The sequence below is a fragment of the Carlito syrichta genome, unplaced genomic scaffold (assembly GCF_000164805.1).
Source record: "Carlito syrichta isolate Samal-C Ts95f unplaced genomic scaffold, Tarsius_syrichta-2.0.1 Scaffold288945, whole genome shotgun sequence".
NCBI classification, from domain to species: domain Eukaryota; kingdom Metazoa; phylum Chordata; class Mammalia; order Primates; family Tarsiidae; genus Carlito; species Carlito syrichta.
In genome coordinates, this window is record NW_007233041.1 from 252,713 (window position 1) to 271,867 (window position 19,155).

At 42.5% G+C, this 19,155-nt stretch overlaps 1 protein-coding gene across 1 annotated transcript in view; it reads left to right on the forward strand.

Annotated features, from left to right (window-relative positions):
* The window catches only part of LOC103256117 (FGGY carbohydrate kinase domain-containing protein), a 325,744-nt gene that overhangs the window by 226,123 nt on the left and 80,466 nt on the right, over window positions 1-19,155 (forward strand). Inside the window, exons 8-10 of the mRNA XM_008054012.2 lie at window positions 2,727-2,801; window positions 9,451-9,571; window positions 14,780-14,874. Of these exons, the coding sequence (XP_008052203.2) occupies window positions 2,727-2,801; window positions 9,451-9,571; window positions 14,780-14,874 (291 nt within the window). The remainder of the gene's footprint in view (window positions 1-2,726; window positions 2,802-9,450; window positions 9,572-14,779; window positions 14,875-19,155) is intronic.

Sequence of the window (19,155 nt, forward strand, 5' to 3'; positions counted from 1 at the left end):
GCCAGAGGGAAGCAGCCCCCCCGACTGGCTCTGGAAGCATGCTGTAAGCCATGGCCCAGTTGTCTTCCCTAATAGGCCAGCCAACAGTAGAAGTGTTGTTGAGACCAGGCCAGTCCAGGAAAGAGAAAAAGAGAAACCATTAATGACTTATTATCAGGACCACTGCGTGCCATGGTACAGGCTGTTCATATGAGGCGTTCGGCTGATGGAGCTTATGATGAGGCTGAAATCCTATTTATTCACCATCTTTTTCAAATTCGTTCTCCCAGATGAGGCACCTTTTTTTCTAATTCACACAAAGGCTCCCTGTGAGCTACAGGGACCCACTTTTACTCTCATCTCAAGTAAGCCATTCCTCTGATGAGGAAGAGAAAGTGTGCTTCGGACTATGGAGCGAGTGACAGAGTGTTCTGCCAGTGCTCTTTTCTCTTGGGTTATGGAGCAAATGTCACCTCTTCTCTGTGCATATGTGAAAAGTTGAGGCAGTAATCATTGTTTGCCTATAACCGTAGAATTCAACAAAGAAGGCAGGGCTCGGTGGCTCAGCCTGTAATCCCAGCGCTTTGGGAGGCCGAGGTGAGTGGATTGCCTGAGTCCGCGGGTTCAAGACCCGCCTGGGCAACTTGGTTGAGACCTCATCTCCACAATAAATCAAAAAATGAGCCGGGCGTGGTAGTGCGCACCTGTAGTTCCGGCTACTTGGAAGGCTGAGTGGAAGGATCCCCGGAGCCCAGCAGGTTGAGGCTGTGATGGCCAGGAGAGTGCCACCGCACTCCAGTCTGGGCAACAGAGTGAGACTCCAACTCAAAAAAAAAAAAAAAAAAAACTTGACAAAGAAGCATAGGCTATTAGGAGAGAGAGAGGTGTCCAAAAGATAAAAAGATCATTGAATTGTCACTGGTTCACACAGTCAACAAATATTCACTCAATGCCTACTACATGACAGGCACAGTATTGGACTTGAAGATGCTTTGATAAATAAGACAAGTCAAGTCTGTCAGAATACCTGGGTTCTGGTTTCCATTCTTTATGCTCCCTTTGGCAAATTATTTCTTCACCTGTGAAGTGAAGTTCTATAATGTCAGCATTGTTCATGTTGTCTCCTAGTTCCAGCTTTCTTACAGTATGTTTAGATCTCTGGGGAGCTTTAGGAAGGATATTCTTTCACAGTTACTGTTTTAGAAAGATGCATCCGCAGAGTCCCTCTTTGGTCTCTCATTCAAATGTTCAATCTTGCCGTGTGTTAAAATCAAAGCTACAGTTCTTATCTGATTGCCCAATTATTTGCCAGGAAAAACTTTCACAGGTAGCTCTACTGAAATTTGGACTCACCTCATCAGCAGACTTAGAAGAATAACTCTGAATAGTTAGCATATAAGATGCTGAGTATGTAAAGACAAGAGGACATGCAGGAGAGGAAACCAGGGAGAGCCAAGGAAGAAGACCTTGAGACTGTGCAGATATTTCCACTGCAAAATGAGGGCTATGGGGAGCAATTTTATCGAGGAGTAGCATGGTCAGATTTGCATTCAAGAACAATCAGTCTGTCTTCATTGTACAGAGGAGCACAATTACAAACAGGGAGATTTGCTCAGAGGCTTTATCAGCAATTAGAAAAGACAATAATGGTGGCCTGAATTAAGAAAGTGATGACAGTGAGGATGAAGAAAAATATGTGGGAGATCAAATGTACAAGACTTGGAGACTGCTTAAATATGGGAAGGAAGGGAGAAGTCAAGTAAGAGGGCTCCCGCATTTCTGATTTGAGCAATAGGCCGATCTCAGTTGGGGGCAAAATTTGGAGCAAGTAATTAAATGGGGCTGGAGAGGATGAAGGACAAGGACCTAGGTAGATCACCCAGATTCCCTATTTTGACACAGACTGCATCTGGTTGAGCTCAAGATCCTACATACTGTAGGAACTTAGTCAATGCATGTTATGTGAATTAATTTTATAATATGAAAGTCTAAAGTGAACTCTGGTATCGATGCCCACAAACTTCAAACTCAGCTTGAAAGAACCCAGCGGCCTTCACCCTCTAGAAATGTCTCCAGAGAACACCTTGTTGAATGGGAGACATGAGGGTGGGACTGTGAACAAGTCTTGATGGCATCCAAGTCCAGCATCCTCTTCAGTCTGGAATAGCTTGGAGATTGACATACTCCATACAAGCACATGATTCTTATTGACTTTAATGGGACTCTCTTACAAGTCACACATTCTAAATTATCTCCTAATAGGTATAATATTATAGGAGACATATTGTTTTACCCTTGATACCCTGTGGGTGCTGTTACACTGTATTCTGACAGTAGCAGAACTCGGAATAAGATCATCTTGTACTAGAATGCTACGATTATATGTTGATTTCTTGTAAGCCACAGAAAATAGGTATTTGCAAAAAAAGAAGAATATTTTTAAAAGAACAATAAAGACATTTAATTCCATGCTAAGAAATATCAAACGCCATCTTCCTAGAGTGTTTATTTTGTCTTGTTTCTGTTTAAGGGCAAGGCATTTTCTTTGGGGGAGGAAGGGATAGTTTTTCCCAGGTCTGGAGATTAGATGGTTTAGTAGGCATTTCACGTTCAGCTCACAAAAAGGGGATTTGCATATGAACTTGTTTCAGCAAGAAAACACATCTGAACATGTTTCATGGGAACTATCTCCATCCATGGCAGCTCCTTTTGACCATCTCCTTCTTTTCTTTCCTTCACTCCTACAGGTCACCGGATTGAAACTGTCTCAGGACCTCGATGATCTTGCCATTCTCTACCTGGCCACAGTTCAAGCCATTGCTGTAAGACACTGGAATCCCATTTTTAAAGAGACTTATGGCTATCACTGTACTCTAGACCACACGCTTCCCAAGATATCTAATGTGTCATATGCTTTTGTGAGAGAGATTCTTAATTAAAAGGGATCTTGTAATAAAGAGATGCTTCGGTGTCTGGAAGGAAATGTTGATGAAGACCCTCCCCTGCTTTAGCTAATAACCTCGCATAACTAAAAGCTTAACGGAGTTAAAATCCTTGAACATTATACTTGTCATTTATCTCATTTGTCTTCTAAATTTAATTAAATGGGAGCAAGCAAGCAGATGCCATGTATGCTTGCATTAAGAAAAGTTGCTGTTAAGAATGTCCACTTTTATAAAACACATGATATTGGTCACTTTGCAAAAGGATTCATTATAGGGTTACCTTAAATAGTTAACTTCCTTTAAACATGAATGTGTTTGTTCTTAGCTAATTAGCTGCTTAAAGGAGAGGTTAGAGTGGTAAGAGAGGAAGGGGAGAATTTAAATCTAAAATGTTGGGAGCTTGTAAATGAAAGATAAATAAAAAACAGAAACAAAATTCTAAAGTCTGAAACATTGTCTAAGGAATCTTCTTATCTAGAGATCGGTGGGTGGGCTACAAGTAAGTTTTAAACCCTGAAATCACATACAGAAAGTTGTTTGTGTGCATAGATTATGAAGTGCATTTGGGGAGAGTGGGTCATGGCTTTCAGGGTCTGAGAGTGGGTAGGTACCCCAAAATAACAGGATTGATCCATGGAGATTAGCCACTTCTAGAAAGAGAATGGGAGCCAGAAGGAAAGAAAACTCAATTTACTAAATTAAAAAAAAAAAAGAAAACTCAGTTTAACAATTTTTTACTCAAAATTATTTTTCAGTAACACTTATTTTAGCCAATGTTTTTGTTTGTTAATACTATATGTATATGTACTCAATTATTCTGTTTCTTCACACAACTGTTTTCATAACCTCATTACTTTAAATAATAGAACTATATGAATATTTATTCATATCACCAACAGTGCTTTATTAATGCTCAGATTTGTCCAAGCACAATGTATGTACAATAGGGACTAGAACTTTCCAAATAATAATAATCCTAATGATACTAAAGGAATATACCATCCTTAATGCAGCTGCACAGAAGTGTGGAATCAGCCAACTTGATTAAACTGTCTAACAGCTCAGCGTACCCAGATACTTTCTTATTGATTTTACAACTTGGCCAGTTCACTGAAATTAATCAAACAGCTTTATACATGGACACTTATTCCAAAACACATAATTTTGAGGTCTGTCAAATAAATGGAGGTGCTGAGTAGTAAGACGAAAATGGAGAACAAAAGTGTGCATCAGTAGTAAAGATAGTTACTTAGCGATCCTGTTTGATGATGATGATGATAAACAGGGTTATTATGTATCAGGAACTTTGCTAAATACTTTACACACGTGATCTGATTTAACCTTATGAAGTAGATATTACAATCCCCATTCCACAGCTTAGAAACCTATGCCTCTGTGCAATTAACTAACTTGCTAAGAGTCATATAGCTAGTATATAGTAGAGCTGGGATTTGAACCTACAGCTGTCTAAGATAAAATTAGATATGTAAAGTACAGTTATGCACTGCATAACAACATTTTGGTCAACAACAGACTCCATATATGATGGTGGTTCCGTAGATTATGATACCATAATTTTACTATACATTTTCTGTGTGTACATGCACAAATACTTACCACTGTGTTATAATTGCCTACAGTATTCAGTAGAGTAATATGCTGCTCAGATTTGTAGCCTAGGAGCAACAGGCTAGACCATCTAGGTTTATGTAAATATATTCTATGATGTTTGCACAATGACCACATCACCTAATGCCTCATTTTTCAGAAGGTATTTCCATCATTAAGCGACACATGGCTGCATTCAGGAACTTTTATTTTTTGATTTGTTGATGTTAATGTATGAAAAAACTCACAGAGGGATACATTGCTTGTGTTGAAGCGAACAATCCAAGAAAATCAGAGCTGTGTGATGCTCACCCTTGGAAAAATATGCTTAAAGGAGGACATGAAGGGTAAGGCCAAGCAGGAGGAGCCAAGAGGCACCATCGCATAAAGATAGTGATAGTCACCTGTCATTGGACATGACTCTGTGCTGGGCAACAGAGTGCCTTACCACCTGTGGCTTAACACAGAACCTGTAAGTAGGTGGGTCTGTTCTCATTTTACAGACAGAAAAAAGACCATTTGCCAAGTTCCAGCAGCTAGTGCTTGGTAGTTGGAATTTGAACCCCTCTCCATCTCACTTCCAGGCTGCTGCCCTCTCTGTTTTACCAAGCTGCATTTTTCTTCTTCTTCTTCATCTTCTTCTTCTTTTTTTGAGTCAGAGTCTCACTATGTCACCCAGGCTGGAGTGCAGTGGCACACCCAGTGGCACACTCATGGCCACTGCAGCCACAACCTGGACTCAGGCAATTCTTCCATCTCAGCCTTCCAAGTAGCTGGAACTATAAGTATACGCCACCATGCCCAGCTAATTTTTTTATTTATTGTAGAGACGAGATCTCACCATGTTGCTCAGGCTAGTCTCGAACTCCCGAGCTCAGGCAATTTTCTCACCTCTGCCTTCCAAAGTGTTGGAATTACAGACACGAGCCACCACTCCCAGCCCAAGCTGCATTTTTCTTTGATCTATTTGTAAAAGCTACATGGATGAAATAAGCTTTCAGACATTCTCAAGAACAGTTTTTACTTAACATATATTAGAAAACATGATTGATTTGGCCTGGGATTGTCTCATGGAGGTTCCTTTCCTGGTAAGCATACTGCAAAAGTCCAAGAATGCATAAATGAGGTTAAACTTAATATAGGCAGGGTGGGGAGAAGGTGGAAGCCAGCTACATTTTCCCAAGTACCACATACTTGGAAAATCAATTTTGTATTTAATGGGCCATACATGTATTAAAAGCTATCATATTTATTCTGTCCATTGTCTTAATGACCTTTGTAATACAATGATAAGAAGACATTTTAAGGCACAATTTTTTTCATAAGGCTTTATTGTGAGGGGGTTCAGCCTCTTTTGCAGACGTATCTGGGTATGCTGATCCTTTAGGCAAAAATGTGCATCTTAATGAACCATTCTGATAACAGATATTTTTCCATAATGTTCAACTTGAGGGAAAAAATTTATTTCATTGGCCCTGAATATTAATTGTTCTAACACCTATTTATTGTTGGTAAATTAAATTTAAACAAATTCCTCTCTCTCTATGGTCATATCTTTGGTTAATATTTTGTAGGGATGGAATTAAATTAAAGAGAGATTGTAATGAAGTTAACTTGGGACTGTGCAAAATCCTCCATGAAGTGAAATACTCTTGATCACACTGAATTGAAAGGCCTGTCAACCACCGGGTTTATCCATAGCCTGTTCATCTATAGTTTTCTTTGCAGAACAAACCCTTAAAAAGTACTATTTGCATTTGAAGTCTCTTGATTTGCATTTGGTTCTGTACATTCCCAGTGGAATAGCCTAATTTTGATTTAAATTTCTCTGTGAAAACATTTTTTCCAGAAAGGTGAGCACAAAATCATTTTCACACAAAGCTCTTTGGTGGGGCATTTCAGTAGGGTGGAGCATGACACAGAGTGGAGTCTGGGACACCAAAAGGGAATGCCCTGTAACCAACTGCCAGCCTGAGTGGGAAATTCCAGCCAACAATGCCACACTGGGGAGAGACAGGCTGTCACAGCCCCTCTTGAGGGACTGCCTCTTATTCGGATCATTTCTTTCCTTTTCCCAAGAAATTTGCTTTGTTTATCCTTGTCTTGGGCAGGCCTGCTAATCATGTGGCTGTAGGTCCCTGGTTTTAGAAATGTCAGTTTTGCAGGACTTTTTAAATTCGGAGACAGCTAGCCTGTGTCCCATACAGACTGTATTGTCTCAGCAAAATTATTTATCTCCTAAGTGGGAATAACAATATGCAGTTTTCACATTTCCCTTAAATGGGAGATGGTGGTAAAGTGTGTAGCAGAGTGCCTAGCAGATAGCTGATCACCAGAGTAGCTCTTGTAAGCACTGTTCATGTGCTGAACTCTCTTCTACAAGTTTTACCTATACTACTTACAGCAGCAACCTTGTAAGGTAGGTATTATTGTGTTTCAAGTCTAAGACCATTAACATGTTAACAATTCTGACAATCAGAAACTTTTACTGAATGAATACAGTAAAACTGTTCCCATTAAAAAGAGAGAGAGAATTGAATCCTAAAAAGGTCAAGGGCAAGTAATACATGAAATGCCTGAATGTCACTTTAGGGTTTTTGAACTCAAAGCTCATGTTTCGTTTGTTGTTGTTGTTTTATTTTTTTGAGTTGTAGTCTTACTCTGTCGCCCAGAATAGAGTGTAGTAGCACACTCACGGCCACCCCAACATCGACCTGCTGGACTCTGGCGAACCTTACACCTCAGCCTTGCAAGGAGCCAGAACTACAGACATGCACTACTACGCCTGGCTAATTTTTGATTTATTGTCAAGATGAGGTCTCGCCAAGTTGCCCGGACTGGTCTCAAACCCGCGGGCTCAGGCAATTCACTTGCCTCATCCTCCCAAAGTGCTGGGATTGCAGGCTGAGCCACCAACCCAGTCAAGGCTCATACTTTTAGCTACTACAGATTCATGCCCTTGAAGTACACTGACTAGGGTTGCCTGGAATCCACTGACATCAAGTGATCCATGGTAGATCACTAAGGGCATCTGGAGACCTCCTGAAATTATTTATAATACCATTTTGCCTGTGACTTTTTTTTCTGGAGAAGTCAATAGGTTTTTATAATAGTCTCAAGTATGTTCATGACTCCCCCCACCCCAAATAAAACAAGCTTAAGAAATAACATCTGGGGGCAATCAGCTATAGTCAGTAAGTAGAATCTGGCCTTATATGGCACAACATGTTTTAATTTTTTAAACACATTTCATCTGTGGATTTTCTTTGGAGGCCCAAGTTTTACCTGATCCATATTTTTACCAGATTTATGAATAGCTTCAACAAACCCTAAAGACCCCTGGGCTAGAACTCCTATGCCTTTTGCTCCTGAACTGCCCATCCCTCATCATTTATGCCCAAGCAATTGGGATTTCATGTCCTGCAGTCCTTAGATCACTCTCTGACCACTTTCTCCCCAGGTGCTCCCTTCCCTGGGGAGACAGCTCTCCAGACAGCCTTGTCAAAGGCTTGTCCTCCATCCTCCCACTCCCAGGGCCTAAGGTCAGGCCAACATCCTGCTGATTCACAAGCCTTATTCCTTACCTTGGCCAAACTTCTGATCCTTCTTGCCTTCAAGCTAACTGACCTCTCTTCCAGTCTATGCACTTGGGTACCTATCCCGATAACATCGGCCCACTGTCTTTAAAAACTGAGATACTGGCTCGTGTCTTCTCTCCAGGCCAAACCTTGCCTTCTCCTTTGTGACTGCACTATCTGTGGAGATGCATTGGCCTCCCAGATCCTTGACCTTCCCTATCTTGTCTTTCTCTTCCCTCCACATCAGCAGTTCACTCCCGTGTCCACATGCCGTCATTTGCCATCTCCCAAAATTGCTCAATCTCAATTGCTCAGGTTCTCTATCCACCAAAAAATCTTCTTCATTACTCTCTGAACTACTTTCTCAAACATCACCATGTGCCTACCATCTTATAGGCCACATCACAGTTATCTTTTTGTTTTAATTCTTATTCCAAATAAACTATGGTTTTTGAACATCTAGTTTTTTGACCTTTCAAATAAATTATGATTGTCAGCTATTTGAATATCCTATCTAAAACTAAAGCGTTAGATGTTAAAATGTACCGAAGGCAGTGTCTTCTCAAACAAGAATGGTTTTTACTGAGTTTAGTAACCCTAGCAAGACAGAGATGAGGATAATGCATTTTAGGAAGATATGAACACCGAGAGCTGAATTGAAAATAAGGTGAAGTCCTGAGCCAACCAGAGTGTGTGATTTTTGCATCACCCAGGTCATTAAGGACTGACTGGCAATGGATACTGGCTTCAAAGCCTCATTACTAGAGAACCACTACCTGGTTTCAGGTGATAACAGAGGTAATGTTAGTCCTCTGCCAGCCTGAAGCCTTGTATCTCACCTTCTTTATGCAATATCTTCATGTTTCTTCGACTGGATTTTTGGGTGCCTTTTCTAAAGAAAAAAGCCTTTAGTTCCCATTTAGTGAAGGAAGACTGAGCCAGGTACCACAGATTCTAAATTTCAGAGCAGCGTTGCAACCGCTCCATTTCTGGACCTAATAGAGGGCCTGGGCCACAATAGACACTCATCAAATATTTGTTTGAATGGACTGTGTTAATAGTAACTGTGTTGACATTGTCAACTGTTTTGTCAGTGTCGTGTAACTACTGATAGAAGCAAATGGTGTAGTCATTAAGAGGGTTTGGGAGTCAGGCATGCCCAAGTTAGAATTCTCACTGTGCAATTTAATTAACTGTGTGATCACAGGCAACCTAATCTCTCGGAGTCACTGCTTTCTGAGAGCTCTTAGTGCAGTGTCTAGCACCAGGTAAATAGCAAAATTGCCCCATCATTTACTTCTGCCGCCATACTAATGTTTTATTCTGCTTTTCCCCTTAAGCTCGGGACCCGCTTCATTATAGAAGCCATGAAGGCAGCAGGACACTCTATCAGTACTCTTTTCTTGTGCGGAGGCCTGAGCAAGAATCCCCTTTTTGTGCAAATGCATGCAGACATTACTGGTAAGTCTAAGGAGGAGAGAAGGCGATTTGATATTAGATTTGGCAGCAAGTGGGCATGGCCACATTCTGGGTGAGGTGAGAATAGGATATGAGTGATATGCCCAATCGTTAAGATAACTGAAGTCTTTATAGTAATAATGAGGAAATGATGGGGGGAAAGTGACTTCTATGTAGACCCAACTATTGAATGATGGTGAGAAGAGTGAGGCTGGCAAGGATTAGATATTAATTCAGGTGTTCACAAAACTCTTTTGGGCACCTCTTCTGATCCTGGCACTATGGGGAATATTGAAGATACAGAGATGAATGAGGCATGATTCTTGCCCCTAGGGAGCTCAAGGTCTGTTGAAGAAGCAAACAGACATATTAAATAAAGCACAACAAAAGCTCTGAGTGAGACAAGCATAGGGTGTCATGGGAACACAGTGGGACAGGCACCTTGCCTAGTTTTGGACCTCTGACAGCTCAGGGCATGTGCTCTGGAAAAGGTGATAAAGAAACGTCTTAAAGAAAAAACACAGAGCCCAGATACTGTAGAAACTGTGGTCTGGCTGCAGGCTGGGAATTTGAACCCTAGTCCCTGAGATCTTGTGATTCCTTCTCAGCTCATCAGAATAGGGGATCGTGATACAGACTGAGGGAATCTAAAGTTGACTGAGCTCTCTGATACTTAGTAGAGCCCTCTGGGCCCCAAGGAAGGGGCCCCATTGGCAGGAGGTTTGCTGGAGTCACAGAGGCTGGCCTTGGACTTCCATCTCTCTGGATCTGGTTTCCTTACCTCTCTTGCTCCTTGCTCTCCCAGTGTCTCTTGGGGACTGGTGTTCCTTCTCAGGACCTTTCCCTGGATGTTCAGACACCAGGGCATGACAAGGGGAGAGAAGTGGGGGAGGATTGGACCCTGCCCACAATCCTAACTCCAGCCTGATTCAAGCCCACCTTGCCCTAGCCTCTGTTCATCACAACCCCTTGCTGTCATCCATCCCCTGATTCCTTAACTCGGACAGCTGGGCGGGTCAAAGCCTCTGCCACTCACTCTGCCCCATCATACCCCTCTTCCTTCTCCAGGCCACATAAATGCCTGCAGATGAGAGCCGTGTTTAACAAGATAGACATAGCTGATCTTTGCACATTACGAGATGAAACTAAATACGTCACTTATCCCCATCTTAGAGATAAGTAGCCTAAGGCACAGTCGGAGGACAGTAAGAAAAACACAGTCTGAGGGTAGAACTATCAAGGCATAAAGGATGGAAATCACTACCATTGACCTAGCAGCTACTGTGTGTCAGTGTGAGTCATTTAATCCTCATACACCACTAGCAGGTAGAAATTGGTGCCCCCATTACAGACAAGAAAACTGAGGATTAGGGAGCTAAATTAAATGGACTTTCCAAAGTCAAACAGCCAGTAAAGGGCAGGACTAGATTTGTAACCCAGGTGTGTCTGGGCCCACTGTTCCTTTATACTGTGCTGCTGCCTCGAGCTTCTTGACTTTTCCACCCAGTTAGTAACCATTTGACGATGACTCCTCTTTCCTGAGGTGTCCAAAACCTTATGGAAGTGGGCCGTTCTGAAGCAGAAAGAGGAAAGACATAAAGGAGAACCCACATTACCTTATAATTTAACCCAGGAGAAAACCCATAACTACATTTTATCTAAAAATCAGCCGGCTGGTTCAGATAAGGGTCAGGCTTAGAATCTGATCTGTGACTTTACAATTTCCAGCCTTCTAATAGCCAGAAAAACTTTCTACCTGGAGGCAGGAGGGAAGATGAAAGTCAACTTTGGTTAGCCTATTCCCTGAGGGAATGGAAAACAGGCCCCCTCAGAGCAGGGAAGCTGGGAGTGACCCGGGCACTGACTCGGCAGTGCGGCTCTGGCCTTTGTGAAAATGGGTCACCGTCCGTCCAGGCCTGGCATCCCTGAGCTGACTCAGAAGCAGGAGGGTGCAGCAGCTTTACAGAAAGTTCTGCTTTGGAAACTGTCCTCCTCCCGGCTGTTGAATGAAAAGGCTGTTAATCGTTATTTGGATTCGGATTGAAACTGGACCTTTTGTCTCCAACTATGGACCAGTTACAGTTCCAGACAAAGGGACCTTTTCTTTGGCCTGGAATTCCTTAGCCTTTGGAAGCCTGTGACTGACAAGTGGTGGCAAAGTGCATCTGCCTTTGAATGCTTTGGGTTCTGTGAAACTCATTAATGCATCAGATCAAATAGTTCACATTCCAGGCAAAGCCGCCCTCTTCCTCTCCTTCACCCAGCACTCAGAGAAAAGAACACATTTGCATTTGGCCCTGTAAAAGGCACGTACACAAGCGGCCTGTATATAGGTAATGTCTTTGGTGCCCTTAAACATTGTATTTGCTCTAGTTTTCCTACAAAGAAAGACTTAGGAAGGACTTTACCCTGGTACATTATTCTCAGAAATACACTTGCAAAAACATCACAGAATTTGGGAGATATTTTTAGAGATAGTACAGAATAGTAGAAAAAAGCCGGAGACCGGCTCGGTGACTTTGGGCAAGTTACTTGACCTCTCTGAGCCTCAGTTTCTTCTTCTGGAAGACAGAAGTGTTATTATTGCCTTCATGTAGGTCACACTGAGGAATAAATGCTGGTGAGTTTGTGAGTACCTGTCTCTGTGCTCTCTCAAAGGTGTTCGAACATTAGTTCACTTCTTCTCTCCTGATAGCCCCAGGCCAAAAAGGAGGAGGTGCATGTGGAAAAAAAAGTTTAATATTTTGAAAGCGAGTCTTTGCCATGTTAGAAACAATCTGCTGCATGCAAGCAGTCAGAGTGGGCCTTTGTCAGCTTGGGAAATGTCGTCCACGTGTGAAGGAAGAAACTCCTTGTACTCTGATCATTTAGTTAACTGTGGTTTCAAGAAATACTTGATGTGTACTAAGTAATTGTAGGTTTGCCCCACTGACTTGGGACTAAATGTTCCTTCTTCTAAGTTTTGTTTTTAAGTACTGCCAGTTTTAGTAGGGGTTTCCTTCTTCCTGTCTCATTCCTTATTTTATTTCCTTCGTTTGTTCATTCATTTATTCACTCAGAAGCATTCTCTGAGCACAGGGATGCAAAGAAAAACAATAATGTCCTGCCAAGAGATTTGTTCTAAAACACAGAAAAAGTGCCTTTGGTCATACGACTGATGTCCAGAGCTAGCAGAGTGGGGACCCAGAGGACAGAGGTGTCAGTATTTGTCAGGTTCAGGCAGGGAACAGATACACTCAAGTTAGGTTAACTGGAGAACTGAATCAAGAGTTTTTTGACAGAGGTGTGGGTGGGGTGTCAGAAACTCAGACAACCAGGAAGTACTTGGAGGATTCTAGCAGTGTTTCCACCCCTGGTCTTACAGGGGTGGGGGCAGGAAGCAGTGCCTGACCTGAGATGCAGGGGACTGTATGAAGGGGACAGCTCAGGAGGAGCTTAGTCAAGGATGCAGCTGGAGGACAGGAAGCCACAGCTGTGGTCCCCAAGGGCAGTTTACCTGGACTCAGAGCAGGTGGGAGGAGGAGAGGGAAGGGTGAGACTGGTTGAGGGGCAAATGAGTTGGAGCCACTCAGAGTGAAAGGCATGGGGGCAACTTCAGAGATAAGGTAAACTTCTAGGGTCTTAACAGCTAATGTTAATTTAGCGCTTTCTCTAAGCCAAGCACTGTTTTAAGTGTCTTACTCATAATAGCACTTCACATTCTTGCAGCAACCCTATGAGGTGGGTGGAATTTCAACCCCGTTTTGCAGATGAGAAAACTGAGGCACAGAAATATTGTGTGACTTGCCAGCTAAGTCAGCGAGAAAGCCGGAATTCATACCCTAGTGATCTGGGGCAGCTGACCCAGCCCTGAAGGAAGGAGATGAGTGAGGAGGTGTTGGGATGCAGAGGGTGCCTCAGGAAAGTCTTCCCAGACAAGATAAGAAGAGGAATCTAATCTTTGTCTTGAGTAGAGGAAGATTTTATACCACAGAGTTTACCGCTGTGGAGTTTGCTGCCATCTCCTGCTTAGCAGATCATTATATATTTATTATAATCTCAAGACTCCTAAATTATTTCTCGTAATCTTAAACTGCCATGAACCCTCAACCTCTGGGAGTTGGCATGTGGAGGGCTCCTCCCTGCCTGGGGGACCCCTACTCACCTTTTAGATGCTGTTTAACCTCTTCTCCACTGTGACAACTGTCCGGAAATTTGTCTCTCGTCGTTCAATCACCTACTATGTCCTAGGTACTGGCCTAAATGCCAGAGATGCAGCAACAGATAAACCAAAGGCCCCACCTTCATGGAGCTTGCGTTCTAGGGGATAGACCAGATTAGTAAGTAAGAGCAGATGCTGGAAGGTAAGGAAGAAACGGGGAAGGAGCTAAGGAGTGTTGAGGGGGAGTTGCAATGTTGAGTCCCATGGGCAGAGAAGGCTTAGTGGAAAGGTGGTGCTTCCATAAAAAATTGAAGGAGGCGGAGACATTTACCATGTGGGCATCCGGGAGGAAGTGTTGCAGACAGGGAACAGCATGGGTAGGGGCTCTGAGGCATACTTAAGAAATAGCAAGGAGGCCAGGATGATGTGGTTGGCAGGAGAGGAGGAGATCTGGGTGGGAAAAGTGAGATCAGATCTTGGAGAGAGGGCCCCTTGTCAGCCACTGTAAGGACTGCGGCTTGCACTCAGAGAAAGGCGGGAAGCCTCTAGAGAGATAAAGCCCACCCCCTTTTGCTACTTCCTTCTCTTAGTACATCTCACTTAGATAACCAGCCCCCTACATAGCCTTTATCTCCCTCATCCATCTTCCCTCTGAGACCTGAATAGCAGGGCACAGTCTGATTCATCTCAGTCAGTATTCCCTGGGCCAGCAGAGCACTTAATAAACACTTGCTGAACTGAACTTGAACCAAGTGGCAGGTAGCAGCTCGCAGAAGCCTGGAAAACCTGGGCACCAAGGTCTCGTGAGTTGATATATATGGTGTTGGCTCCCTTGGGGCCCTTGGCTACTGCACCAGCAGGCACAGGCCATGAAATCCTTTAGAACCAGGTAATCCCAGGGAACAAGGAATGGAGGGCTGGCGGGGGTGGGGAGCGGCAGGGAGGCAGCAGGGAGGGGGCTCTTGCTGCTGCCTTGACGTCAAGTGTTTTTACCACTGGGGCTGCCTGCTCTCCTCCCACACTGCCCCTGACCCTTTTCCCTAACCGAGGTGTGGCCTTGTCCTGCGCAGGCATGCCTGTGGTCCTGTCACAAGAGGTGGAGTCTGTTCTTGTGGGTGCTGCTATTCTGGGTGCCTGTGCCTCGGGGGATTTCGCTTCTGTACAGGTATGTGAGGACCGAGGGGTGGGCCCTGGCCCCTCCCCTGTCTGAGCCCATCCTTCTCCTTGACAGCCGCTCACGTCTTGCAAAACACACACAGGATATAATTAGGAAATGATAGGTTCCAGCCAGGGAGAGCACAAACGCTTCTAGCCTCAGACACATTTATTACGTTTTTCGTTTGACTTGGCTTCTGTTAGTGTTGGTCGTTTTGTTTTTCTGTTGTTTTTTTCTTTCTCCTTCAAAATAACTCTTAAATTGTTTATTTTAAGTTGCCCTTTAGCCATTTGTGTTTGGGCAAATGAGATAGATAGGGCTCAAAATTTCAGTTTTTCATGTATGTTTCAGATTTTTATTTGCTTATGTCAATCCCACCACATTCCAAATACTATTTGAGGCCTCTATTAACAAGAGACACAACTGGAAATATTAGTAAAAAAAGACTTAAAAGGGAAAATAAAGAATAAGGATACAAGAAAAGGAAAACAATTTGGTGGCTGTGATTAACACATAATTTGGCTCTGAGCTTCCTGGCAGCCAAGACAAAAAAGAACACATGATAAGTTGCATAATTCTTATTTTCAAAAAGAGGAAACATACTAGTTTCTGGTGAGAGGCAGAGCTTTTTCTGCCACTAAATTGCGAAAGCCATTGCACACATGAGGCTTTGTGGAGAGGCTTTGAGTGCTAACATAATACAAAAGACAGAAAGTGAGTATAGTGTAGGACAGAGACTCTGGCATTAGACTCCCTGGGTTCAAATCCTAGTTTGTCTACCCACCAACGCTTGTGACCTAACTACTCTTCTCTGTACTTCCACGTCTTTATCTGTAATAATAATCAATAGCACATTATGAGTTCTTTCTATGGGTCTAGCATGCTTATTTAGTCCCTGCAGTGGCTATGTTATTTCCATTTTATCACTGGGGAATTAAATAACTTGATCTTCGTTGAAATAGCTAGTATATGAGAAGATGTGAGAAGTCTGGCTTCTAAGTCTCAACTGAGAGTTCAAGAGATGTTTGTTCAGCTGAGAAGCAGAGGGCTTAAATGACTTGCCCAAGGTCTCAAGTTTAGGATAACAAGGTAGGTTTTCTGTCAGTAAGTAGCCCAGTAACTAGAGCCTCATTTATTGTCACTCTCTTATGTGATAGGCACCATGCTAGGTGCTTTTCATACTATCTTCCTAGCATCTGTAACAACTTCCATGGACCGCAGAGATTGGGCTACAGAGATCCAGAAAGCCTATAGAACTTAAGGGTACACAGTTAGAAACGAATAGATGCAAAAATCTGATGCTCTGTGTACTGCATTTTGGAAAATGTGGCACACTCTCTACTGCCCAAGTCCCTGGAATTGATGACTATGAAATATCTCTTCCAAGGAAATGAATTCACTCGTGAATGCTTGTGCATTTTGCCCAAGTCTTTAAACAAAGATGGTATAGTTGAATTCTCAACTTTTTCTGGATTTTCTGGTCCTCTTTCAAAATATCACATGGAGATATTTATTTATTGTTAAAATGTCAGTTATTATTTTAATGAGTCAACTTTCAAAGACTGTGTCACAACTAGATGTCTTGCCCTTCCTGCGGCAAGTTGTAAGCAGAAGGAATACTTAACTATGGCCTTGGATTGGTTAGCTCGTGTTATGGTCTGAATGTTTGTATTCCCCCCAAAATGTGTGCCAACTAAGGCCCTGCATTGGTTACCTCGTGTTATGGAATGAATGTTTGTATCCCCCCAGAATTTACTTGGACATCCAATGCAATGTATTTGTAGCCTTGGAAGATAATTAGGGTTAGATGAGATCATGAGGGCAAGACCTGGTCTGATGGGTCATGATGGTCTGATGGGTCCTTTCACAAAGAGACATCAGAGAACTTGCTTGCTTGCTTCACCATGTGAGGACACAGCAGGAAATCAATTGTCCACAAGCCAAAAGAGGACCCCTGCCAGAACCCAACCTCGTTGGCACCCTGCTCTCAGACTTTGAGCCTCCAGAACTCAGAAGGAGACATAAAATTCCATTGTTTAAGTACCCAGCTGTAGTATTTTGTTATGGTAGCCTGAGCTGACTAAGACACTTCATTTAAGCTTGACCATCTTCCTGCTTGTAGAATAGACGATTTTGTCCTCATGTTATGTATGAGGAAACCAAGGCTCAGAAAGATTTTAAGTAATTTGCCCAAGGCTACACACTTAATAAGGCCAGAAGCAGAATTAAAATGAAGTTTCCTCTGGATCTGTATCCAGTCCAAATGCTCATTCTTTTTCTAATTTGTTTGATTTTTATTTTATTTTTTAAAAATATTTTTTGGTTTCTTAAATGTTCAACAGTGTATTTTCTGATGAGAAATGCCATTGGTTGCAAATCAGGAGATTGCCTATAGCCTAAATAAAGCATAGCATGACAAGATAGGGCTGCTCTGTCAGATATGTCATACCATGACTTTTGGCACTTCATTGATATCTTAGTCAAAACTGGGTTTGCAGCTCCAAGGGAATTCCATTCATATTTTTCCCTAATTGGAAACGGAGCTTAATTTCACACTGACAACTTTGTTACGTGAGATTTGCTGTTAATCTTCTGGAACAGAATCTAAGATATGGTAGATCAGATATTGGAACTGGTGACTTGAGTTGCAGCTGCAAGGCTCACAGCATCTTAAAGACAAGCTCATGTCTTTCAACTCAAGGAAGTATGTGCCTGTTCTGATTGTTTTAAGAAGACACAACCTAGTAAACAGAGTCCCAAGCTGAGGCCTGAGGTCTCATCTGTCATCACTGACCTGTGGGAATCCCCTTTGTCTGGAGCACTGTGATTGTATATCCTCAGACTATATCATCTGTCCTTTCTGGGTACTTGTCTTATTTGTCTGTCTGTTTTGTATCTTAAAAAAAAAAATTAAGAAGAATTGCCTCTCATGTGAAACTGTTGAGATGAAGAGCGTTTGGAAGTTTCAGTAACCTCCCAGATATGGTCAACATCATTAGAATGATTATGTTTGGAAATATAAACACATGTAGACTTGGCTTCATTCACCCTTCTCCAAAGGAAAGGGGCTGACCTGTATGCCCCAGGCCTGTGGACCAGCTCAAGATTCTGGCAAAATGAGGCAAAACAGAACTGCTTCCTCCCTGTACATTATATTTTTCAACCTGAACTTCAACACAATTTTTTCTTTGAACTTCAAAGATCCAAGCTTGGTCTATAGGGTACCTGCCATTCCTTTAAGAAAGCTGAGCAAGTCCCACCAGCAGACCAGATGTTTTATCTTCTCATAGACCACACACAGGTGGTTGGATTGAGGATTTCGCTTCTTATCTAGATAGGCAGACTTTGGTAGTCCCTGACAGAATCATCTTCTTCAGATGTAGAAAAGGTTAGGAAGAATTCAGAGAACCCCGACTGCAGACATAGGAAAGACACTAATGTGCTTGGAGAGACAGGGTTTCCCAATTCCCTAGGCCCATGAATGGAGTGTTTCAGCCAGGGATAAAGTCCTATACCTGCCCACAGTATAGGACTTCCTTTGGTACTGATGGATTAGAATGGACCCACAGCTGTGAATTTTGCAAACTTCTCTTTTTCAAAACTGGGGGAATTTTTTCAGGTGGAAGGAAAAAAGTAACGAGTGGAATTATCTGAAGTGTTGTTAATGACAGATTGGTCAACTACAAGGTCTATTGCTATTGCAGATTTTGAAACATGCATAAAATTCCTAGCTTCCATCTTGTGTCCATTAATCCATTCATATTCTTACCCTCCTAGTTTCTCTCTCTCTTCCTCTGCCTTTTCCTGTTCGCCCTTCCTTTAGACATCTAACATCTTCTTACTATTTCCTTTTCAAATTAGCATCTCACAAAGGATACTGATATAGACATTCATCCATTCATGCTAGAGAACAGAATGATAAATAGTGTCTTAAAGAGTCATCCCTCTTCAGAAAGACTGTTTTCCTTTTTGTAGTTTTCAAAGCTGCGTCTTCACTAGAGAGGGTAATCTCCTGCAGGATGTGTATTCTTGAGGACAAGTCATGAGCATATTAGTATCTGCAGTTTAACCAGTAATGTGGAATCACGCCGCAGAGATGCTGCTTTCATGGTAAAAGTTCATCTGCTGAATAGGTGGAAGGTAACACAAGGAACCCAGTCTACTTCCCCTACTTCTACTCACAGAAACGTGGAATCCATGAGGTCTTGACCACTGCGACCTTTCTCCTCAGTCACCCTCCTGTCCCCAGCATCAGTGCAATACAAAATGATCCTCTACAATTCTGAATAT